The 25,622-nt window shown below is 36.7% G+C and overlaps 3 protein-coding genes across 10 annotated transcripts; all 3 read right to left on the reverse strand.

Moving 5' to 3' along the window:
* Positions 1,845 to 23,758, reverse strand: LOC109720652 (DNA-directed RNA polymerases I and III subunit rpac1-like). Of its 6 annotated transcripts, none has more exons than XM_020247903.1 (10): positions 23,710 to 23,758; positions 7,599 to 7,700; positions 6,418 to 6,603; positions 5,852 to 5,981; positions 5,643 to 5,723; positions 5,088 to 5,266; positions 4,231 to 4,326; positions 4,042 to 4,135; positions 2,758 to 2,871; positions 1,845 to 2,202 (listed from the first exon to the last, which is right to left on the reverse strand). In XM_020247903.1, exons 1-10 carry the CDS (start codon positions 23,716 to 23,718, stop codon positions 2,099 to 2,101), a joined length of 1,095 nt encoding a protein of 364 aa, XP_020103492.1. In that variant the 5' UTR covers positions 23,719 to 23,758; the 3' UTR covers positions 1,845 to 2,098. The 6 variants fall into 6 exon arrangements, with proteins under 6 accessions (XP_020103492.1, XP_020103494.1, XP_020103491.1 ...); XM_020247905.1 differs by lacking the exon at positions 23,710 to 23,758 and having other exon boundaries at positions 6,418 to 6,494; positions 6,597 to 6,603; positions 7,599 to 8,503; XM_020247902.1 differs by lacking the exon at positions 23,710 to 23,758 and adding an exon at positions 7,906 to 8,502 and having other exon boundaries at positions 7,599 to 7,820.
* LOC109720651 (putative pentatricopeptide repeat-containing protein At3g49142) lies at positions 13,930 to 16,822 on the reverse strand. The gene has a single exon (XM_020247900.1). It carries the CDS (start codon positions 16,468 to 16,470, stop codon positions 14,464 to 14,466), a length of 2,007 nt encoding a protein of 668 aa, XP_020103489.1. The 5' UTR covers positions 16,471 to 16,822; the 3' UTR covers positions 13,930 to 14,463.
* Positions 17,561 to 24,186, reverse strand: LOC109720654 (DNA-directed RNA polymerases I and III subunit rpac1-like). 3 transcript variants are annotated; one of them, XM_020247908.1, is made up of 10 exons: positions 23,884 to 24,186; positions 23,608 to 23,709; positions 22,389 to 22,574; positions 21,822 to 21,951; positions 21,613 to 21,693; positions 21,069 to 21,247; positions 20,212 to 20,307; positions 20,023 to 20,116; positions 18,807 to 18,920; positions 17,561 to 17,911 (listed from the first exon to the last, which is right to left on the reverse strand). In XM_020247908.1, exons 2-10 carry the CDS (start codon positions 23,692 to 23,694, stop codon positions 17,808 to 17,810), a joined length of 1,071 nt encoding a protein of 356 aa, XP_020103497.1. In that variant the 5' UTR covers positions 23,695 to 23,709; positions 23,884 to 24,186; the 3' UTR covers positions 17,561 to 17,807. The 3 variants fall into 3 exon arrangements, with proteins under 3 accessions (XP_020103497.1, XP_020103496.1, XP_020103498.1); XM_020247907.1 differs by lacking the exon at positions 23,884 to 24,186 and having other exon boundaries at positions 17,570 to 17,911; positions 23,608 to 23,745; XM_020247909.1 differs by lacking the exon at positions 23,884 to 24,186 and having other exon boundaries at positions 17,570 to 17,911; positions 22,389 to 22,570; positions 23,608 to 23,741.

Genomic DNA, 25,622 nt, shown 5'->3' on the forward strand with positions numbered 1-25,622 from the left:
TCCACCCATCCAAATTTACTAATTACATCGATGTGACTAATAAAAAATATTGTATTCTTAAGAGTAGAGATGCCAACGGGGCTGATCCGGAAGAGGATGCATAGCTGATTAATCATACAGGGCGGGTCTCGACGAGAACACGTTGTTAGCAGATCGGACTAGATGAAAAGAAGAAAAACGCTCCTTATCTCCTGCTGTATTTTCTTAGCGGATTCAGAAAGATTATTATTATTATTTTTTGGCCCTCCACTTATCACTCGATTTGATAAGGATCTGAATGCGAACTCTACTAATCCGGACCCATTTGCATCCCTACCTAGAATGTATGGGGTATTAGTCTATGATTTACACCCACTTTAGAATGCATAGATAGCATTTTGCTTTTCTATTAGAGGGTAAATTATTGCACTTATTATACACCTATTGCATCTGTACATCTATATATATCGTAGATTTATAAACTTTTATTTTAAATCTTGCATTTCAACACTATTGTCTATGACTCTAATGGACCATTGAGTTATAATTTTTTTTTTTTGTGTAAAATTAGATATTGAGTCATAATCTTGGCACTAAAGTAATAGCTCAATTTACCGCCGAATCTGGCTACAACAATTCAGATAATTCGAACTAAAAATTAAAACAAATTAAAATTTAGGGATAGAACTATAGCCTAGTACAGTGATTCTTATCCTGTAGGGTTGTTTGATAGATAGCAGGATTTCGAACTCTGCATTGCATATTTTTAAGACTTGATCTTTCGACCTTATCAAATAAACTCAGTAAATTATATTTTTTAAGGCATGTGCATATTTTTTTTAAGTTTAAGGATACAATTGCACCCGCCTTATAATTTGAGGACCGTCGGTGACTTTTAGGGTGTGTACATCTTACATCTTTGATCTAAGAGGTGATAATTTTTAAAAAAGTTTTAAGTTAAAAAGGAAAAAAAAAATTGATAAGATAAGTGAATTAATTAGGACCATGATTAAGGTTAGGGAGTAAAATTTACACGCTAATTACAAGGTGTATGTATATAGCATTGCTCATATATTGGTCAATCCTTTTTGAGGGTTAAAAACAAGGGTTTGTTGTATATAAATCTCTTCAAAATCCTCTTAAGATCAAAACATTCTTGAGAAAAAGAAACTTTTAGAAGAGAAAAAGTAAAAGATTTAAATTACACTTTTGGCCCTCAAACTATGATGCATGTGACGCTTTAGTCATCAAATTTTAATTTGTTATAGTTACTTACCCAAACTTTCTACATTATTGCAATCAAATCCTATAGTCCAATTTAGTTAATTAAATATTAATTATCACTAATGTGAAAGTAATAAAACAGTATTATGATAATAATGCAATAATAATTAAGATGTTATATCACTTTTATATAAGCGACACATATAAAGTTTAAACGCAAATTGCAATAAACTAAAGTAATCAAAATTGCAATAAATCGAAGTTTAATGACCAAAGTGCAGGGCATCTCATAATTTGATGACCAAATGTGCAATTTAGCTCAAGAAAAGGCTTTTAACTTTTTCTAAAAGATGCTTTTTAAATCGCAAAAATATACAAATTATGTATTAAGTAATCTAGGGTTTCTATGGTTCTTGTAACATCAGTAAGCCCCCCCAAAAAAAAGCATTTATTGATGGATTATTTGTCAAAAAATTGAGTGAAAGTATCCAAGATACACCAACATTTAACCCTCCTTTGTACCCTAGTAATAATAACCAAAGATATACCAACATTTAACCCTAACTTTGTACCCTAGTAATAATAACCGAAGCATGCATGGCAAAAGAACAAAAAAGAAAAAAGTGGAATAACACAAAGCATGTGATAGTAACTTAATATAACCAAAATTGTGTAAGCTCAAAAGGAACAATCCAACCAAGAACCGAAGAGAAAAAAAAGGGGGTATGTTTAAGCATATATTACACAGATTAATCACTCTTTCCAAAAATGGTAACATAAAAAGTTTCTGATTATATTTTGCTAACATGTTACGTTTCCGACGAACGCGAAACTCCGGTTTGCGTTTAATGCATCGAACTCGTTACATTAGTTACTGGAGACCTGGAGGGGGGTGTTAGGAAAGTTCGGTTATCAGCCGGTTGCACTTCTCTTCCAAGATCTTCACAGCTTCGGTGAAAAGCACTTCCGGAGGTAGAGCTCCAGTAGATTCAACGGTAACTGAGAAAACAGATCACAACAATTGAGTTCGTCGACGGTGAATTATAGGAAGACCCCCTTAACTATGGTCACGGTTTGAGATAAGACCCCTCGAAACTTTTCGGTTTGAATTATTTCGGTCGTTGGAATCGGAGATTTCGTTAAAACATGACGGTACTTCACTAGCTATTGGATGTTTACAATTAGAAAAATATGGTTTAGTAGTCAATTTTTACAAAAATAACCATTGCCTTAAGTGAAATCCCCAATTTATTTGGTGTGAATAACTTAAAAAAATGAAAAGCATAAAAAGAATTAAAGTTCGAAGGGCTATTTCATAATGGCCTATAGTTGAGGGGTTCTCTGTACATTTTTAACAAAACGAAGTAATATAAGTAAACATTTGAAACTCCTATCAACTCGACGAGGAAAAAAAAACAGGAAAACAAAAAAACAAGCATAACAATTCTATTTTTGCACAAGAATCTTAAACAAGGAAAGGCTCTCCTTACCCAAAGTTGCTTATCCTGGAAATTATCTGGGCGAATAAAGTGTATTTACTGTAGGATTACTTACAGATGAAATGATCCTTGACGCGCCTAAGTTCCACGGCTTCTTCAGTTACCCCCCGGATGCATTCTCTGCAGAGGGTGCAGGCTCGTGGTCTTGCTGCTACTGCTCTCTTCTTACCTGATAATGAAAATATAATAAGGATCAAATACAACTGCTCTCTTCTTACCTGTTAATGAAAATATAATAAGGATCAAATACATATTTACTCGCTGAAGCTTGATTCCGATTTCAATTTCGTTCTCAAAGAACTAGAGGAAAAACAAACCTCGCCTGTGTCGCATCTCACATGCGAAAAACAAAATCCATGACAACTGTTGTTATTCATCTCTCAACAAAGCGTATCACATAATTTACCAAATATTAGGCAACAATTTATATTAATGTTTTGACGATTTCACAAAAGATGTACTCGCCATATCGTCCAAATTATGGCTACGCCTATTAATCAAAAGCCATCCGTCCATATGCTATTCAGAACACAGCGATGGTGATACACACAAATCATAAGTTTTTTCTTTAATTTATGATATTTCAAACTGCATACGTTCATATATTAATTATTATAACCCTACCAACCACAATACTGCAACGAACTCCTTCAAATGGAGCTCCAATATATTTTTACCTTGACCAACAAAAATAGAAACAAAAGAGAGAGTATTTGCAAAAATGTGGAATGCATCCCAGATTAGTTGGAAGTTCATGGATAAAAAGGATGGCAGAGCACCCCATTATCCAAGTAGTGAAGGACAACTAAAGCAGGTAACAACTTAACGGGACAGGAAAAAGAAGGAAAGTTGGCCAAGTTGTCTCTAATTAAAGGAGAAAAAAGAAAGGAAAACAAAGAATAGATTTAGAGCATGAATGCAATAAATATGGACAGAACTCATAGGCCATCAGACAAGAATGATAGAGGCGGCATATATCAAATGTAGTGCTCCACAACAGACGTTGCATAAACGCTTATCTAACTTCATAATGTAGTCATACAGTCCCTCCAATTAAATGAGCTCCCTGTCATCATACTTGAACTCCTTAAAAGTTGTTTAGTTTGGTTTGCAGTTTGCACTCCAATTTAGGTAGTCTTTTGAATAGCGTAACAAAGAAAAGCATATTTTACAACCTAGTCATCAGAAAAGTCTATTACGACCCAAAGAAACAGAAAAATAACATTATTGCAACCAATCTATACATCACAAAATTTAGAATGAAATTACAATCCTAGTTTCTAAAGAACCGATTTGTATTTGACAAACAGTGTATGCTAGAGATTAAAAGAGAAGTTACCATTTCCGAGGTCTTCAATATCAAAAACATTAACCGGACACTTCTTTACGAGCTCCTCCGCATCAGCCCCAGTAACTTCTTTCAGAAATACAACCTAACAACAGATGAATAACTTCATAAGGAAAATAAGAGATTATAAAAGATACATGCATATGTAATAAATAAGCTTACAACAAAGAAAACATTCACCTCGGGAAGCATTCTGTACCACGCTGTAGCAACTGGAGACCACTTGGCATGATCTTTGCCGATACCCTTCACTGCATGTGCCTCAAGCTCAATGGCCTGTAAAAGGATGCAAAATGACATGATCAGTTGCATCAAAGCTCTTATTTATATTCTCCATATTCATTTCGCAGATTTAAAGGGTCATGCGGTAAAGTGTAATGAAGAAACTTCAAAGAGAAAAGGATACGTGCTAGAGACATAAAGTTATGAGAAAACACGTAATGCAACACATAAATATCAAAAACTGAAACAATTGAAAATGCACTGCATAGATAAACCCAAACTACCAAGTCATGGCTAGGGCTTGAACCACATCCTGACTAGAAATTAAGGAATAAAATCTAATGTGAATTGGGTTTCTGCATTTTAGACCGATTGAAGTAAATAATGTTATACATGAAGCAAATCACATTGAAGTAAATAGTGTTATATATGAAGCAAATCAACATTGTCACTTCACTTGATAATATTTTTAATTTGTTGATAGGATTCGCAAATACACATATAATAAAAGAGCGTATGTAGTCACAGAGCAAGGCTACCCACTAGCATACCAATTTCGGAACAAAAAAAAACTGACTTAATTTAACATTATATGGAGCTCCTTCTGACGAACTTAGATGCTCCGTTCTACATCAAGAGTAACTCCTAAAACATTAGAAATGCTTGCATAATAATTAAAACACAGTTATATCTTTGTTAATTTTCCTTATCTCCAAACTATTCACCAAACAGAATTTTAGGACAGTTCATGAAGGTATCATACAAAATGGACAGAATAATGTCAACAACCACAAAGGACAAGAATTGAGAAGTACCTGTCCTGCACCAAGCTTAGCAAGAATAATATCTTTATACGTCACTCCCAAGGGCTTCTTAGAGACTTCTAGTTGATTGCCACTGAAAGAAGTGTATGTTTTTGGTTCCGCGGACTGGCTAGGAGTTTCCTTGTGAAGTTGACTGCCGTCCGGCAACCACTTCAATTGATCTGACTTTACTGCACAGATATTAAAAGTCATAAGAACACAACAAAATCGCACCTAAGATTTGACTATTTAGAAGACTAGGCAGCATCATAGGACAGAGAATCCTAAGTATTAGAAAATATTTAGTTATGTTAACAAGATAGACAACAAGTAGACGGTGTGATTTACTGCAGAAGGTGAGCAGAAGGTGACAAACTTAAAAATTGCTAACCCACAAATGAAACAACTTAGAAAGAAAACAATGGAAATACACTTGGTTGAGAAATATGTGAACTCCAATGGGAAGTCACAGCTAAATTCATGAGATATTTCCACTTGAGCATGTAGCAGTCGATGCACGCCGATAATAAGTGCACATAATTGAAGTTGATAGCATGTAAAACCTACCTGTAAGCCGTGGGGAACCCTTTTTACATGATATTTTCAATTCATAAACAATAGTATTCCTTTCATTCGGAACATCATTTTCTGTAAAGAAGGACAAAGAATAATAGACCCACCAATTAGCACACAAGTCCAATAATTGCAACTACAATCTTTAGCATAAAGACTAAGCACACAAAAAGTGAAAATAGATGTTTATTCATTGTACAAACCTGAAAGATATTCAAATTGTCTTGGGTCAGCATCTAGTGGAATAAGGCCTAGCCTATGAGCTAGTACCTCATCTGCAATAACTGAGGTGTTATCAACCATAAAAACTTTCTCAATAGCCATTGTGGGAACCTATTAACCACAGGTAGAGAATATAAGATATGAACCGAGTAGTCAAATAAAGGACCGACTACATTGTGAATTGCACTTCACCATCTTGGTAATCAAAACCTATAGATAACACTTGACCAACTAAAAAGCACTGCATGTTTACCAACTTACAGAAAATAGTTAAGTGCAAACATTTCATAAATCTAGCAAGTTACGTCACAATCTGTGGGCTTTAATTATCAAGGTGGTAAAGCACAAGTCACGATATATCCAAAGGGCATTATTTACATGTTAGCCCTAAATAAAAGATGTAATAGAGAAATAACGTAAAGAACCTTAGACTTTCCAAAATTGTACACAGTGCAAGCACAAGTAAATTTGATGGATTTACTTTTTTGGTAATATTTATCCAAATTCTGTTACTCTGTAACAGTATAGACATGTGTACAGCACATACCTCTGCAATGAGGATTCTCCTGAATGCATTAGCGATTGAAGCATCAATTCCAATCATATCAAATTCCATCTCGTCCTCTGTAAGCCATTTAATTTCAATTTTAAAATTCTTGCAGAAGTTGTCCATTCGTAAGCTATTGTCAACTCCCATCGACGCATATGCCCCAGAGTACTGAATACCTTCTGTCTTTAGATATAAAAATGCATCATCATTACATCACACATGAAACAATAGCATTCTACAGCAAAATTTCTGTCCATGATACGCAAAAAAAAAAATGCAAATTCTTTTTATAAAAAAGGTCATAAATATACAGACTTAGAAAACACAGGACAGGTCTTCATAATCATAATACACCAACTTCTTCAATACTCACTTCTAAAACAATAATATGATGATGATCTTATAATAGATACTTTCACCTACATATTAGTCAATGTCTAATATATAAAAGTGGCTAAATCTAATAGATATTCTTTGTAGAATGGACTCGGATAACTATCAAAGGAAACGTATATGATGAATAATTCTGCAAAGGATAAGTATAGCCATGGAAATGTCATTCATACCGAGAGACTATACTAAATTAATAAGTATCAAAACCATAGCTATCCAACATATTTAAGGCTAAACAGTTAAATCACCACAAATTTCGAAAAGTCCTTTTCTATGCTTCGGATTCAACAAATATTGGATAATAGAAAGGGGCCAAAAATATGATCTTTTTTCTACCCAGCAACAAAACAATGTATTCAATCCACAAAAATATATATTAAAAAATATATATATGTAAAAAGGAGGAGGTGATACATAAATATCATAAGATGTTTTTCATAGGGTTCAAATTATATTCTCTAATAATGCAAAGATTTATGGACGATACAAGTGAAATGGTGATTACTCCAACTACAAATATTCTCGAAAAGAATTATATTTCACCGGACACTTCTACCACCTTTACTCTATAGAAATATTTGTTAACCTAAAATTCTTTATTCTATTTTCAAATCCAAAAATAAAAACAAAAAAAAGGCCAAAAATTCGATCTTTTCCCACACAGAAACTCAAAATCGTATCAGAGAACACAAAAGTGAGCTTAAAAAAAAGGAGGATTCACAGGATTAAGGATGCAACAAATTCGGAAAAACAATTTTATAAAAAAAAAGGGAAGGAGATCGTACATGAATGGGAGCGTCGGCTTTGCACACGACGCGCGTCCTTTGGAGCTCGAGGTGCTCCGGGAGCTTCCCCTTGGGCACGTCCTCCATGTCCAATGCCGAAACCTTCGGCATCGTCATCGATGGGGAGAGAGAGAGAGAGAGAGAGAGAGAGAGAGAGAGAGAGAGAGAGAGGGTTAGGGTTCTGGGATTAGGGTTTTGGGAAGAGGGAAAAGGTGTAATGTCCTGAAGAATAAGTAGTTTAATAGTTAGCAGGGGAAGGAAGTAAAAATGTCAACTTTACAATAGTAAGAGCAGAAATAAGGGCAACAGCAGGGTGGCGAGGAGCGAGCTCGGCGGTGCGCTCCGGCGAGAGGTTGTGCGGGTGGAACGCCGGCGGGAAGCGACTACGAAAGGGCTCAGGCGCCGGCGGAGTAGAACCGGAGGCGACTTAGGGCGTAGCCGGAGACGGAGAGGAGAAGAGATCGGGCGGAAGAGAGATCCGACCAAATCTACAGATTTGGGGGGAAGTAGTAGGCGGATCGGGCGGTCGGATTACCGGATCGGGCGTAAAACGCGGACCCAAGCCCCGCCGGGTTGCGGGTGACGCGGAGAAGGCGGGAACCGACGCCCACTTACCGTTACGCATGGATCGGGCGAACCGGAGCTCGGATCGGGGCGAAATGGCGAACCCAAGACCCGCAGGGTTGCCGGTAGTGCGGAGAAGGGCGGACCCGAGTCCGTTTGCCCGACAATCAGCAGAGGAGATCGGGAAAGCCCCAGGAAAGGCCCAACTACCATCGAATTGGCAGCCTATCAGGCCCACACTCCAAATTTACCTTTTTGCTGCTTGACCCCATAGGATAGTTTATTTTTAATTTCAGTACAAATGTTAGGCAGTATACATATATAGAGTTGAGCTAGAATACTATCGATAGTAAACGAGCCGTTTTACTACCTATTTGTTTTCGATGATAGAGCTTCCAAATTGACGATCGGCTCCGTTGAACATGATCTATACCACTTGAAGTGTTTAGAAATTAAATTTCAAATCTTTTCGACATCATTTGCCTAATGATCAAAGGGTTTCAAAATTTGTAATTTTAATAGTCGATAAGAGGCGTTTTCTCATTTAACGGCGTAAAGATATCCAAATCAATTGAATTTTTGTTAGAAAATTCTTTAAACTATTTAAAACAAGATCTATACTCTTGATCTTGATTTCAAGACTCCTATCATCATTTTTTAAAGAATATTCATTTTCAGTCATTCATTTTTCTATTCACTTAATAGATAAAAGAATAATATTAAAAGTGCGTGAAATTTAATTTCTAGGTAGTTTAAATGGTTTAGATCATATTTAACGGAGCCGATCGTCAATTTGGAAATTCTATCATCGAAAACAAATCGATAGTAAAACGACTCGTTTACTATTGATAGTATTATACCTCAACTCTATATATATATATATATATATATATATACAAGAATGTAATTGCAAGGGACATCAATGAGAAATTAATCGATCTTCTTCCCCAAACTTCTTCTTCTTCTCTAAACTCTCCTTCCCCAACTCTTATATCTTCTCTACCTCTAATCCCCTATCCTCATCTCAATTTCCCCTCTACCTCAATCTCTATCTCTATCTCTATCCCCAACTCTACCTCTACTTCTCTTTCTCTTTTCTTACCTTTCTCTACCTCTAATCCCCTATCCTCATCTCAATCTCCCCTCTACCTCTATCTCTATCTCTATCTCTATCCCCAACTCTACCTCTACTTCTTTTTCTCTTTTCTTACCTTTCTTAGCATCACGACCGGAAGCACCCATCATCCTCATCGCCGACCAAGCCTCGGATCAATTTCATCATCGAGGCTGCAAATCGTCCGGAATATTACAAAAGGAAACGGGATTATACGCGCTTGATATGGAGGCTTCGTTGTAAGGTGGGAGGATAGGTTTTCGGAAGGGTTAATTGCATATTTGTCCCTAACCGTTACTATATTTTAATTTTGGTCTAATCTTTTTGAGTGATTGGTAAAAATGTATGGAAACACCTCAACTGTAGTCTATTTGAAATTAGATGCCTCAATGCTATATTATTTATTAACTCTTTCTATTTGGCATTTTATACTCAAGTTATGTACAAAATTTTATTAAATTTAATAACTTTATTAATTATTATTGATTAGTTTTATTTGCTAAAATATAATTAAAGTTATTAATTTGATAAAATTACCAATAAATTTGATAAATTTTTTTTTTCTTTTTCTTTTTTTGACCCCCTAAAATCACTTTGAAATTTTTTTTTTTGGGCCGGTTTGGATCGGGTATAAAGAAGGATAAGAAGGGAGGGATAACCCCCTTATCCTTCTTTATACCCAAACACAGGATGGAACAAGTTGTTCCACCACCCCCGGTACAAGAGAGAGAGAGAGAGAAAAAAAAGAAAGAGAGAGATTTTTATTTTAAATTTAAATTTAAATTTTTAAAATTTATAATTTATAATTTTAAATTATAAATTTTAAAGTTTAAATTTTAAATTTGATATTTTAAAATTTAAATTTAAATTTTAAATAAATTTTAAATTTTAAATATAATATTTTTAGTTTTTAAATTTTAAATTTGATATTTTATATCTTTCAAATTTAAATTTGGTCTTAAATTTAAAATTTTATATTTAAAATTAAAATTTTTGAAATTAAAATTTTAAATTTCAAAAGTTAAAATTTTCAATTTAAAGTTATAAGTTTAAAAATTTAAATTCAATTATAGGGATAATATCATTATTTTCTATTTATAAATATCAACTATTCCACCTTATACTCACATTTTCATCCAAACATAATTTTTCTAGTTCCAACTTATACTCATATTTTTATCCAAATAAAAAAATATTCTTATTCTTACGAAAATCCATATTTATACCTATTTTCGGTATAACTAGTTCTTGCTTATACCTGAACTAAACGAAGCTTATAGTTTTCAAAAGTTAGAAGTTGAAGCGATTCAACTTAAAAAATAAAAGCTGAGATATGTATTACTTTTTGTCAAGGGAATAGTGATTTCCTAATAAGCTACAGTTGAGGGCCTCTCCATATATTTATCTTTTTTTATCATTTTATAATTAAGTCCCATCTCAATCAACCACACAATTTAAACATACTAGTGAATTACCCGCGCGATGCTGCGGATATAAAATTATTTTTATAATAAATTTTATTTTTTTAATATTTTTATATAGTTTTATAAATCTAATTATTAATTAAATAAAAGTTATATAAAAATAATTTAATAGTTAAATCTATTTAAATAAAAGTCATTAAAATTGATATATGCGCAAAGTAAATTTATATAATAATTTATTTTATAAAGATACATATAAAAAGAATTTGAGATAAATCTATCAAAATAATTTAAAAAAATTAATAAATAGAAGGAAAATAAAATTGTAAATGAAATTGTTTAATAAAATTAATTATTTATACACAGAAATACACTATATTTTTAAAATTTTACTCCTAAAATTTAAATACTATATTTTTTTTATTCAACGATATTTTACGTGATTTAAATTGTATCTATCAGGTTAGATTTTATTACGTGATTTATTATGCGTATTATTAATAAAATTAATTAATTATATTATAATTTAATTAATTATTATAATTTAGAATTTAAAATTAAAATTATGAATATTATAAGTTAAAATTAAAATTTAGAATTTAGAATTTTAAAATTTGAAAGTATCAAAACTTTAAATTTTTATATCAAAATTTAATTACTAATAAGCTGTTATACAATTTATTAATAAAATTAATTATATATATATATATAGAGAGAGAGAGAGAGAGAGTTGAGCTAGAATTCTATCAGTAGTAAACGAGCCGTTTTACTACCTATTTATTTTTGATGATAGAGCTTCCAAATTGACGATCGGCTCCGTTAAATATGATCTAAACCATTTAAGCTACCTAGAAATCAAATTTCACGCACTTTCGATATTATTCTTTTATCCATCAAGTGAACAGAAAAATGAATGGCTGAAAATGAATATTCTTTAAAAAATGATGATAGGAGTCTTATAATCAAGATCAAGAGTATAGATCTTGTTTTAAATAGTTTAAAGAATTTTCTAACAAAAATTCAATTGATTTGGATATCTTTACGCCGTTAAACGAGAAAACGCCTCTTATCGACTATTAAAATTACAAATTTTGAAACTCTTTGATCATTAGGCAAATGATGTCGAAAAGATTTGAATTTTGATTTCTAAATACTTCAAGTGGTATAGATCATGTTCAACAGAGCCGATCGTCAATTTGAAAACTCTATCATCGAAAACAAATAGGTAGTAAAACGGCTCGTTTACTACTGCTGATAGTATTCACATATATATATATATATATACATATATATACATATATATATACATATATGTATATGTATATATACATATATATACATATATATATACATATATGTATATGTATATATACATATATATACATATATATATATATATATGTATATGTATATATACATATATATACATATATATATATATATATATATACATATATATATATATATATTATATATGTATATATATGTGTGTGTGTGTGTGTGTGAGAGAGAGAGAGAGAGAGAGAGAGAGAGAGAGAGAGAATGAAGTGGAGGGTTAGGGGACAGGTGTCAACCTAAGGTTTCCCCAACCCTCCTTTAATGTAATAGAAGAAATAGATAGATATGTACCTGATTACTATTGCTAGTAAAATAAGAATTAGACTGAAATATTATTAATAGTATTTGGACTCTTTTGCTATCGAATTTTTAACCCGTGGATAAAAAATTATAGAATTAGAATAATAATGGTCCTCTAAGGATTTAGTGATGATCCACTTAAGGTTGAGTAAGTGATTAGTTAAATAGTATGATCTAAATAGTGAAATTAATTAAAGTGTAGATCTAACAGCTAAAAATTCGATAGCGAAAAGGCTCAAATACTATTAATAATATTCCAGCTAAACTCGTAAAATAAATACTTATTTACTTTAAAATTTCTAGGGTAAACTTCCAATCGCCCTTTGTGTGGTATAGCCTTTTTTTCCCTATTTTGCCACCGTAGAGTTTCAAAAATTACATTTAGCTATCGTTTAATTTTGTTTTTATTTCACTATAAAAGCCTGATAAAAAAAGGTGGCATTATATTTTTTTTTACAAACCAAATTATTGCGAGCTTCACGTTGTGATATCGTTTGCAAAAACAAAAAAAAAAAATATTTTTTCATCATAATTTTTTTCCGTACATAAGTGACACATCCTTCTAACAATCACAAGTAGGACTGTAGGAGGATAAAAAACTATTTGGAAGCAGGAAGTGAAAGAGTGAGAAATATGTGAGTTTTGCGAACTCGTCTGCGACTACATTCCCCACCCAAGAAAAGCTCAAATGCCGATATCCGTATATACTTATGAGACATAGTTCGAACGATCTCGTGACTTCAGTGCTGAAATAAACACCGACACCGACAAATTTTTAGGCATCTCACAAGTTCACCCTCCGAGATCCGAAGAGACAAACAGCCCAAAGCTTTTCAAACAATTTTCATAGTAAATATTTGGAAAAACTTCAAAAACCCCCCCATGGTTTCGTCGTTTCTCACTTTGCCCCCCTGTGGTTTAAAATGTATCAAATTGCCCCCATGTGGTTTCGTTTTTATCTTTTCGGTAGTTTTTTCGTTAATATTTTATTAAATTATATACAAAAAATTTCAGATACCCATCTAGATTTATCAAATATTCACTTTAGTACCCTTTAAATTAACTTTATCACTGATTTAAAAAAAAATAATGAAATTGATAAGAAAAAGAAAAAAAAGAAACCACAGGGAAACAAATTGATACATTTTAAACCACAGGGGGACAAAGTGAGAAACTACGAAACCACAGGGGGTTTTTTGAAGTTTTCCCTAAATATTTTTCTCACAAACTACCTATTTTACTTTTGGAAATAGTACCTTATCAGAATGGATTAAGATGGTTCACCTCTGCTAGAAACTGTTTATACTTTCTATAGTCGAAACTTAACAGCTCCCAAACTGACGAAAGACAGCTACTTGTCACGGACATAAATACCAAATGTGGCCCCAAGAGCGTCACGGCCAAGAGCGTCACGGTCGAGCCCCAACGATTGACCCGTGACATACTGCACAGCTTTTCATTGGCTTTTGGAACTGCACCTTTGCGGCCCTTGCTGCAAAATATGCAACACACAGCGGATCATTTGATCGCGGTAAATGCTATAGAAAACAATACTTGAATTTGAAGCCAATAACTACAGGCCAATTAAGGATTTCACAAAAACCTGTTGCCTTCCTTTTCTGGTTATTGAAAGTCTGAAACACATTATGAAGGAGAGACCTGATTGACAGTAAAAATTGCTATCCTTCCATTCAAAATCGATTTGTATAATAAATGCCAGGAATAGACATCTTTGGGAATGTCCAAGATCCTCCGCCGCTAGTTCTATAATCAGCACCGAAGGAATATCCACAACCATTCTGACATCTATGACAGCGGAACTTTCGTGGAGTTTATTGGATAATATACCGAAGAGTTCTTTATGCTAAAGTTCAAATTGATCGCACAACTCCACTAAAAATTTCTGGTTTGCAACGTGTCCTTCTCAGACAGTTTGCGAGGGATGCACAAACTATCGCTCACCCTCTGTATGAAACTTAACATCAGCCAAAAGAGTCGCAAAGCAGCGTCTCGCCATTGTTCGATTGAGGAGCGAAAATCAACCTTTCCTCACCATTAGCTTCTTGATCAACACAGAAGGTCTTCGGATCATGGATGTTGCAAAATGGGGAGGGATTATTGGATATCACCAGTAATCTCGACAAGAGCAAACCCCATTCTCAATATGGTGAAACCTATTAGTGTCCTTAATGATGATCTCCCTCTCAGCGATGGTAGAAACAAGCTTGGCAAAATGATGGCAATCTCCACAAATCCTGAGATTCATCGTTATCCTAACGGGCGTCTCTCGACCAGTATTAATTAAGACAAAGGCGATGGCCAGTTTTTCACTATGCACAGTAAGATGACTCTCCTTGTCTTCCTCCTCAACATCATGAAGTGCGGACTCAGTTGCAGCAACGTAACCCAATTCCTTCATTCTTCCTAATAAAACATCAAGTTTTCTATAAATCATTTTTGACTGCAGATGTGACTGATCACCAACATGAAACGTATGGACCTTACTCCCGAGCTCAACGTTACTACACCCTGGCACTTTCTTGATGCCTTTGTCGGCCATGACGCTCCTCACCGATGTAACTTCCTCCCATCTCCCCGCTCTAGCATAAATATTAGATAACAGGACATAATATCCAGATTGCTCAGGGACCAATCTGAACAACTCATCCGCCGCAAGCAACCCGATCTCCATATTAGAATGAACCCGACAGGCACCCAGTAGAGCTCCCCACACTCTATCATTTGGTCGAATCGGCATCTTTGTGATGAAAGCATAAGCTTCTTCGATGCAGCCGGCACGCCCTAGAAGGTCCACCATGCAAGCGTAGTGCTCGATTCTAGGAACGATCCGATACTTGTTGGTCATAGAACGGAAGTAGCGCCTTCCCTCTTCTAGAAGGCCGGCGTGGCTGCATGCAGCAAGAAGCGAAACAAAGGCTATGGAATCGGGTTCTACTCCCGATTCTCGCATCTTTTCAAAGAGGGCAATAGCTTCTTTCCCACGCCCGTGCGTACCGTATGCCGAGATGATTGAAGTCCACGACACGACATCGCGCACGCGCATTCCGTCGAACACGTCTCGTGCATCCGCCAAGCATCCGCAGTTTGCGTACATATCCATCAGCGCGTTCTCGAGCACCATATTGGGGCGCATCCCCTTTCTCTTAATGATTTCATGGATTCGCTTCCCTAATCCAAACGCCGAGAGCTGCCCGCAGGCGGGAAGCACGCTGGCGAGCGTCAAGGCATCGGGTTCCGGCCCGGCCGTCTCCATTCGAGCGAAGAGACCAACAGCTTCCTTAGCCATGGAGTTATTGGAATAGATAGCGATCATGGCATTCCAGGCGATGGGGCCCTTGGCAGGCATTTCATCAAACAGGTCTCGGACGAGGCCGATGTCCGCGGGCGCGGCGTCCGCCATAGCGGGGAGCACGCTGGCGAGGGTCCCCGCATCGGGCGCCGGCCCGCGGAGCGCCGCCATCTCCCTGCAGGCGGCGATGGAGCGGTCGAAGCGCCTCTCGCGCGCGAAGCCGGCGATGATGGCGTTCCAGGAGACGACGTCGCGGCGGGGCATCTCGGCGAAGACCTGGAAGGCGCGGTCGGAGCGGCCGCAGCGGGCGTACATGGTGATGAGAGCGTTCGCCACGAAGAGGTTGGCGTCGAGGCCGAGTCGGGCGACGGCGGCGTGGAGCTGGCGGCCGGCGGGGAGGTCGGCGGCGTCGGAGCAGGCCTTGAGGGCGCAGGGGTAGGTGTAGTGGTCGGGGCCGGGGGACATGGAGGAGAGGAGGCGGAGGGCGTCGCGGGGGCGGCGGTGGGAGACGTAGGAGCGGATCATGACGTTGAAGAAGACGGTGTTCTTGAGGGGCCCCGGCACGGAGTCGAAGAGGAGGCGGGCGCGGCACAGGTCGCCGCAGGCGGCGTAGGCGCGGATGAGCTTCACGAGGAGGGCGGGCTGCTCCCCACCCCCGCCGCCGCCCCCGCCGGAGAGGAGCAGACGGGCGTGGAGGGAGCCGACGGTGCGGAGAGAGGCCGGCGAGCGGCATCGGTCGAGGAGGTCGACGAGGACGGTGCAGCAGCACCGGCCACTGTCGGTGGATTTCGGTGGGAGGAGACGAGTTAGGGAGGATCTCATTCCATTCCCACCACCGCCACCATTGCTACGGAACCCAGGCGGAAGAGAAATTTCCCTCCCTTTTACGCTGCTAACGCTTCACTTACGCTCCACTTACAAATTACAAATTACATCAATGTCATATTACTATGAGAATGAATTTGACATCAATGTCAAATTTCAAGGATAAAACTAAGATCGAAATTATAGTCAACCTTCGAGGACTCAAATTTTCACAATCCAAATATTTGAGATAGAAATTGAAATTCAATTCAAACTTAGGGGTTAAATTTGCCGTTAAATGAAAATTTTGCTGATATAAAATTGATGTTCTATCGGCAATTACTTTCTTGACTAGGAGCAAGAAAATGATTATTTCTATACATATGAGAATGAATTGTTAATACTCCGACAAACAGATTAGGTAGAATGCTGGTTTGTTTTTTTATCATCTTATAATATTAATTATTATGGAAATTACAGTTTATTGGTTGTGTATAATTTTGTGTGTCGAGAGAATATCAAATGGTAAAACTATTTATACGAGGATAGCTTTTAGCTAGGATAAACTTCAAATCGGCCCCTATGGTTTTACACGAGGATAGCTTTTATCCAGGATAAACTTCAAATCGGCCCTATGGTGTAATGAACTTTTACTTTATCATTCCATGATTCAAAAGTTACACTTTGCCCCTATGTAGTTTAATTATTATTTCACCGAAATTTTTTTTATTAAATTAGATGGTAAAGCAAACTTTTTTTAGAAAACAATAGTATGGAAAAGTAAAAAATGTGCTAAACCATAAGATAGTTGATGTCCATTTTTGAACCACAAGTTAGTGAAGAGAAAAATGAGCTACCCATAAAGGGACCGAGTGCAACTTTTTGAACCACGGAGGGGCAAAGCGAAAACGTGTTGTACCACATGGGGTCAATTTGAAGTTTACCATATCTCTTAAACCTACATCAATGATTGCGGTGAGTAGACCCGGCAATCTCGACCCATACCCGCGGGTGCCAAAAAATTACCCGTAAATTTGCGGATATAGGTACCAACTTTTTCAACCCAAAAAATTACGAGTAAAACGGATGGATACCAACAGTGCAAATGTTTCAACTATGCAAATCAGAACAGTCTACCCGTTGGGTAGACCCACCAAAGTCGCTTGCATGAGATAACTTATATTTTGTTGAAGCATATATTACACAGATTAATCACTCTTTCCGAAAATGGTAACATAAAAAGTTTCTGATTATATTTTGCTAACATATAACATTTCTGAGGAACGCGAAACTCCGGTTTGCGTTTAATGCATCGAATTCGTTACATTAGTTACTGGAGACCTGGAAAGGGGGTGTTAGGAAAGTTCGGTTATCAGTCGGTTGCACTTCTCTTCCAAGATCTTCACAGCTTCAGTGAAAAGCACTTCCGGAGGTAGAGCTCCAGTAGATTCAATGGTAACTGAGAAAACAGATCACAACAATTGAGTTCGTCGACGGTGAATTATAGGGAGACCCCCTTAACTATGGTCACGGTTTGAGATAGACCCCTCGAAACTTTTCGGTTTGAATTATTTCGGTCGTTGGAATCGGAGATTTCGTTAAAACATGACGGTATTCACTAGCTATTGGATGTTTACAATTAGAAACATATGGTTTAGTAGTCAATTTTTACAAAAATAACCATTGCCTTAAGTGAAATCCCCAATTTATTTGGTGCGAATAACTTAGAAAAATGAAAAGCATAAAAAGAAGGGCAAACTTCAAATACCACCCCTGTGGTTTAAAGCGTATCAATTTAGTACCCTATGGTTTCATTTTTCTTTTTTCGTTAGCTCCTTTATTAACATTTCGTTAAATTATATACAAAAAACTTTAGATACCCCAACTAGGTTTATCGAATATTCACTTTAGTACCTTTTAGTTTCAACTTTGTCACTTATTTAACAAAAAATATATATATATAGTGAAAGGGATAATAAAAAGAAAAAAATAAAACCATGGGGTACTAAGTCGATACACTTTAAATCACAGAGTACCAAAGTGAGAAAGTGTGAAACCACAGGAGTGGTATTTAAAGTTTTCCCTAAGAAGAATGAAAGTTCGAAGGGCTATTTCATAATGGCCTATAGTTGAGGGTTTCTCTGTACATTTTTAACAAAACGAAGTAATATAAGTAAACATTTGAAACTCCTATCAACTCTACGAGAAAAAAAAAAAGAGAAAAACAAAAAAACAAGCATAACAATTCTATTTTTGCACAAGAATCTTAAACCAGGAAAGACTCTCCTTACCAAAGTTGCTTATCCAGGAAACTATCTGCGCGAATAAAGTGTATTTACTGTAGGATTACTTACAGATGAAGTGATCTTTGACACGCCTTAGTTCCACGGCTTCTTCAGTTACCCCTCGGATGCATTCTCTGCAGAGGGTGCAGGCTCGTGGTCTTGCTGCTACAGCTCTCTTCTTACCTGTTAATAAAAAGATAATAAGAAAAAACAATCAAATACATATTTACTCGCAGAAGTTTGATTCCGATTTCAATTTCATTCTAAAGAACTGGAGAAAAACAAACCTCGCCTGTGTCACATCTCACGTGCAAAAAATATTCATCTCTAAACAAAGCATATCATATAATTTACCAAATATTAGACAACTATTTATATTAATGTTTTGACGATTTCACAAAAGATGTACTCGCCATATCGTCCAAATTACGGCTACGCCTATTAATCAAAAGCCATCCGTCCATATGCTCTTCTTCAGAACAATGGTGACACACGCAAATCATAACTTTTTTCTTTAAGTTATGATATTTCAAACTACACATGTTCATATATTAATTATTATAACCCTACCAACCACAATACTGCAACGAACTCCTTCAAATGGAGCTCCAATACATTTTTACCTTGACCAACAAAAATAGAAACAAAAGAGAGAGTATTTGCAAAAATGTGGAACGCATCCCAGATTAGTTGGAAGTTCATCGATAAAAAGGATGGCAGAGCACCCAACTATCCAAGTAGTGAAGGACAACTAAAGCAGATAACAATTTAACGGGACAGGAAAAAGAAGGAAAGTTGGCCAAGTTGTCTCTAATTAAAGGAGAAAAAAGAAAGGAAAACAAAGAATAGATTTAGAGCATGAATGCAATAAATATGGACAGAACTCATAAGCCATCAGACAAGAACGATAGAGGCGGCATATATCAAATGTAGTGCTCCACAACAGACGTTGCATAAACGCTTATCTAACTTCATAATGTAGTCATACAGTCTCTCCAATTAAATAAGCTCCCTGTCATCATACTTCACCTCCTTACAAGTTGTTTAGTTTGGTTTGCAATTTGCACTCCAATTTAGGTAGTCTTTTGAATAGCGTAACAAAGAAAAGCATATTTTACAACCTAGTCATCAGAAAAGTCTATTAGGCCCCAAAGAAACAGAAAATTAACATTATTGCAACCAATCTATACATCACAAAATTTAGAATGAAATTACGATCCTAGTTTCTAAAGAACCAATTTGTATTTGACAAACAGTGTATGCTAGAGATTAAAAGAGAAGTTACCATTTCCGAGGTCTTCAATATCAAAAACATTAACCGGACACTTCTTTACGAGCTCCTCCGCATCAGCCCCAGTAACTTCTTTCAGAAATACAACCTAACAACAGATGAATAACTTCATAAGGAAAATAAGAGATTATAAAAGATACATGCATATGTAATAAATAAGCTTACAACAAAGAAAACATTCACCTCGGGAAGCATTCTGTACCACGCTGTAGCAACTGGAGACCACTTGGCATGATCTTTGCCGATACCCTTCACTGCATGTGCCTCAAGCTCAATGGCCTGTAAAAGGATGCAAAATGACATGATCAGTTGCATCAAAGCTCTTATTTATATTCTCCATATTCATTTCGCAGATTTAAAGGGTCATGCGGTAAAGTGTAATGAAGAAACTTCAAAGAGAAAAGGATACGTGCTAGAGACATAAAGTTATGAGAAAACACGTAATGCAACACATAAATATCAAAAACTGAAACAATTGAAAATGCACTGCATAGATAAACCCAAACTACCAAGTCATGGCTAGGGCTTGAACCACATCCTGACTAGAAATTAAGGAATAAAATCTAATGTGAATTGGGTTTCTGCATTTTAGACCGATTGAAGTAAATAATGTTATACATGAAGCAAATCACATTGAAGTAAATAGTGTTATATATGAAGCAAATCAACATTGTCACTTCACTTGATAATATTTTTAATTTGTTGATAGGATTCGCAAATACACATATAATAAAAGAGCGTATGTAGTCACAGAGCAAGGCTACCCACTAGCATACCAATTTCGGAACAAAAAAAAACTGACTTAATTTAACATTATATGGAGCTCCTTCTGACGAACTTAGATGCTCCGTTCTACATCAAGAGTAACTCCTAAAACATTAGAAATGCTTGCATAATAATTAAAACACAGTTATATCTTTGTTAATTTTCCTTATCTCCAAACTATTCACCAAACAGAATTTTAGGACAGTTCATGAAGGTATCATACAAAATGGACAGAATAATGTCAACAACCACAAAGGACAAGAATTGAGAAGTACCTGTCCTGCACCAAGCTTAGCAAGAATAATATCTTTATACGTCACTCCCAAGGGCTTCTTAGAGACTTCTAGTTGATTGCCACTGAAAGAAGTGTATGTTTTTGGTTCCGCGGACTGGCTAGGAGTTTCCTTGTGAAGTTGACTGCCGTCCGGCAACCACTTCAATTGATCTGACTTTACTGCACAGATATTAAAAGTCATAAGAACACAACAAAATCGCACCTAAGATTTGACTATTTAGAAGACTAGGCAGCATCATAGGACAGAGAATCCTAAGTATTAGAAAATATTTAGTTATGTTAACAAGATAGACAACAAGTAGACGGTGTGATTTACTGCAGAAGGTGGCAAACTTAAAAATTGCTAACCCACAAATGAAACAACTTAGAAAGAAAACAATGGAAATACACTTGGTTGAGAAATATGTGAACTCCAATGGGAAGTCACAGCTAAATTCATGAGATATTTCCACTTGAGCATGTAGCAGTCGATGCACGCCGATAATAAATGCACATAATTGAAGTTGATAGCATGTAAAACCTACCTGTAAGCCGTGGAGAACCCTTTTTACATGATAATTTCAATTCATAAACAATAGTATTCCTTTCATTCGGAACATCATTTTCTGTAAAGAAGGACAAAGAATAATAGACCCACCAATTAGCACACGAGTCCAATATTTGCAACTACAATCTTTAGCATAAAAACTAAGCACACAAAAAGTGAAAATAGATGCTTATTCATTGTACAAACCTGAAAGATATTCAAATTGTCTTGGGTCAGCATCTAGTGGAATAAGGCCTAGCCTATGTGCTAGTACCTCATCTGCAATAACTGAGGTGTTATCAACCATAAAAACTTTCTCAATAGCCATTGTGGGAACCTATTAACCACAGGTAGAGAATATAAGATATGAACTGAGTAGTCAAATAAAGGACCAACTACATTGTGAATTGCACTTCACCATCTTGGTAATCAAAACCTATAGATAACACTTGACCAACTAAAAAGCCCTGCATGTTACCAACTTACAGAAAATAGTTAAGTGCAAACATTTCATAAATCTAGCAAGTTACGCCACTATCTGTAGGCTTTAATTATCAAGGTGGTAAAGCACAAGTCACGATATATCCAAAGGGCGTTATTTACATGTTAGCCTTAAATAAAAAATGTAATAGAGAAATAACGTAAAGAACCTTAGACTTTCCAAAACTGTACACAGCGCAAGCACAAGTAAATTTGACGGATTATTTTTTTTTTGGTAATATTTATCCAAATTCTTTTATGCTGTAACAGCATAGACATGTGTACAGCACATACCTCTGCAATGAGGATTCTCCTGAATGCATTAGCAATTGAAGCATCAATTCCAATCATATCAAATTCCATCTCGTCCTCTGTAAGCCGTTTAATTTCAATTTTAAAATTCTTGCAGAAGTTGTCCATTCGTAAGCTATTGTCAACTCCCATCGACGCATATGCTCCAGAGTACTGAATACCTTCTGTCTTTAGATATAAATATGCATCATCATTACATCACACATGAAACAATAGCATTCTATAGCAAAATTTCTGTCCTTAATATGGAAAAAGAAAATGCAAATTCTTTTTATAAAAAAGGTCATAAATATATAGGCTTAGAAAACACACGCCTTAGAAAATGCAAATTCTTTTTACAAAAAAGGTCATAATCATAATACACCAACTTCTTCAATACGCAATTCTAAAACAATAATATGATGATGATCTTCTAATAGATGCTTTCACCTAGATATTAGTCAATGTCCAATATATAAAAGTCGCCGAATCTAATAGATATTCTTTGTAGAATGGACACTGATAGCTATAAAGGAAACGTAAATTAGAAAACTGATATGATGAATAATTCCGCAAAGGATAAGTATAGCCATGGAAATGTCATTCATACCGAGAGACTATACTAAATTAATAAGTATCAAAACCATAGCTATCCAACATATATAAGGCTAAACAGTTAAATCACCACAAATTGCCAAAAGTCCTTTTCTATACTTCGAATTCAATAAATATTGGATAATAGAAAAGGGCCAAAAAAATGATCTTTTTTCTACCCAGCAACAAAGCAATGTATTCAATCCACAAAAATATATAAAAAAAAAAAAAGTAAAAAGGAGGAGGTGATACATAAATATCATAAAATGTTTTTCATAGGGTTCAAATTATATTCTCTAATAATGCAAAGATTTATGGATGATACAAGTGAAATGGTGATTACTCCAACTACAAATATTCTCGAAAAGAATTATATTTCACCGGACACTTTTACCACTTTTACTCTATAGAAATATTTGTTAACCTAAAATTCTTTATTCTACTTTCAAATCCAAAAATAAAAACAAAAAGAAGGCCAAAAATTTGATCTTTTCCCACACACAAACTCAAAATCGTATCAGAAAACACATCAGTGTGAGCTTAAAAAAAAAAAAGGGGGATTCACAGGATTTAAGGATGTAATGATTCGGAAAAACAATTTTTTTAAAAAAAGGGAAAGAGGTCGTACATGAATGGGAGCGTCGCCTTTGCACACGACGCGCGTCCTTTGGAGCTCGAGGTGCTCCGGGAGCTTCCCCTTGGGCACGTCCTCCATGTCCAATGCCGAAACCTTCGGCATCGTAATCGAGATCGAGATCGAGATCGAGATCGAGAGAGAGAGTCTTATAAGGGTTTTAGGGATTAGGGTTCTGGGGGGAGGGGGAGGGGGAGAGGGAAAAGGAAACGGGATTTTACGCGCTCGCTACGGAGGCTTCTTAGCAGGGGAAAGGAAGTATGTAACGACCTGGATCGGGCGCAAATCGCGGACCCACTATCCGCCGAATGAGGGTCAGGTGGAGCTGAGACCCGACAAACCACTTACCCGACCAAGAGGAGCTCCAGGACCGCTTACGCCAAAGGGGGCCCGCGTTAGCATCAAAGAGCTTGACGGCGGAGCCTGTAATGGCAGCAGGCAAGTTGAGAGGAAGGCGGAGCTTGACGGCGGAGCAGCCTGGAGAGAGGAGGAGGTCCGGACGGTGCTAGGGCATACTCAGAGCTCGGAGGGGGGCGATGGGAGGATCGAGAAGGGAGAAAGGGGGGGAGTCCGACATAGTCTAGGAGGTTGGGTCGAAGCCTCAGGATCTCGGAGCGGAGGCAAAACGCGGACCCAGTACCTGCCGGGTTGCGGGATAGTGCGAAGAAGAGAGGACCGAAACCCACTTACCCGGTTACCACTCAGCTGATGGATCGGGCTGGGCGGACCCACCTTCCGGAGCGGGTGAGAAACGCGGACCCACGACCCGAGCCTTGGAGGATCATGCAGATCGGGCAACCCGGTACCCGTTTACCCAATTGCAAGTCATTCAAGCTTCGGACAAGTCAGATGGCAGCCCACCCGAGTTTCTTCCTCAATTTATCACTTTTGCTGTTTAGCCCTCATAGGATAGTTTATTTTAATTTCTTTATTTTTTCTTTTTTGTTATTTTTTTAAGAGATAGATAGCACGCTACCCGGTTTGTTTATTTCATTTAGAAATAAACTTAGCTAAAAATGTGAATCAACTAGGATTCGAATTTAGGTCTCGGGTACCAACCACCAAGCCTTTTACCACTTGCTCTAGAGACAGTTGGTAGTTTATTTTAGTTTCAGTACAAGTGTTATGCAGTATATATAGGTACAAGAATATACAAGAATATAATTGCAGGGATAGGAATAATGAAATGAATTAGTTTATTTTCTTCCCCAAAAGTTCTTCTCCAAACCCTTCTTCTTCTCTGCTACTTCTCTTCTCAATTTCTCCTCTATCTCTAATCTCTATCCCAATTTTTTATCCCACTCTTATCTCTTCTCTACTTCTAACCCCAATCCTCTATCTCTATCTCTATCTCTATTCCCGCTCTTCTCAACCCCCTCTGTGTCTTCTCTTATCAATCCAGCAATAATTTACCTCATAATTACCATCAGGAAGCTCCCATCATCCTCTCCTCTCCGCCATACCGGCCTCAGCGAGTTATCGTTATCGGTGATTACGGATCGTCCGGGATATTATGTTGGAAAAATTAGTTCTCTTTTGAAATCTTTAGTCAAATATTTGTATAAACAGTTTTGTTTGAAAACAATTTATCCACTGTTTTTAGAAACGTTGATTAAGAACGCAATGAATAAAAGCTATAGAGAATAAAGGATTAGATGGAGCCTGTGAGTCGAGGCGTGCGATTGCACTGTCCTAGAAGCAAGATTGCCCCTCCACGTACGAGGCGCCGGCAATCACTCCTAGCGATACAACGACCTTCGTCCACCCCGTCGGCACGGCTTCAGGGTGGCGCAAGAACGAACCGTCACAGCTTTTCAGAGATCCAGCAAAACAGTGAAGAAGAAGGAGAAGAGAGAAAAGGGGAGAAGCTCAGGCTAGGGTTTCTGTATGTCACTACTATCCTAACCCAGCCACTCACCCTAGTAAATAGGAGAGCAAAAGAAGGGTTCCAACGGGAAGACCACCTTCCCGAGGTAGACCGTTGGGGCTGGTTGAGTCCCGAGGTGCGA

Source organism: Ananas comosus, linkage group 14, assembly GCF_001540865.1.
Source record: "Ananas comosus cultivar F153 linkage group 14, ASM154086v1, whole genome shotgun sequence".
NCBI classification, from domain to species: Eukaryota; Viridiplantae; Streptophyta; class Magnoliopsida; order Poales; family Bromeliaceae; genus Ananas; species Ananas comosus.

What these genes read in the sequence shown, in the direction of transcription:
- LOC109720652 (XM_020247902.1), bottom strand. Translation starts at nt 7,715, where the DNA reads ATGACGATGCCGAAGGTTTCGGCATTGGACATGGAGGACGTGCCCAAG. An exon ending in AAGCCGACGCTCCCATTCAT is followed by an intron (nt 6,604 to 7,598) that starts GTACGATCTCCT and finishes TTATATCTAAAG; the next exon opens with ACAGAAGGTATTCAGTACTC. An exon ending in ACAATTTGAATATCTTTCAG is followed by an intron (nt 5,724 to 5,851) that starts GTTTGTACAATG and finishes CCTTCTTTACAG; the next exon opens with AAAATGATGTTCCGAATGAA.
- LOC109720651 (XM_020247900.1), bottom strand. Translation starts at nt 16,470, where the DNA reads ATGAGATCCTCCCTAACTCGTCTCCTCCCACCGAAATCCACCGACAGT.
- LOC109720654 (XM_020247907.1), bottom strand. Translation starts at nt 23,718, where the DNA reads ATGCCGAAGGTTTCGGCATTGGACATGGAGGACGTGCCCAAGGGGAAG. An exon ending in AAGGCGACGCTCCCATTCAT is followed by an intron (nt 22,575 to 23,607) that starts GTACGACCTCTT and finishes TTATATCTAAAG; the next exon opens with ACAGAAGGTATTCAGTACTC. An exon ending in GGAGAATCCTCATTGCAGAG is followed by an intron (nt 21,952 to 22,388) that starts GTATGTGCTGTA and finishes TGTGGTTAATAG; the next exon opens with GTTCCCACAATGGCTATTGA.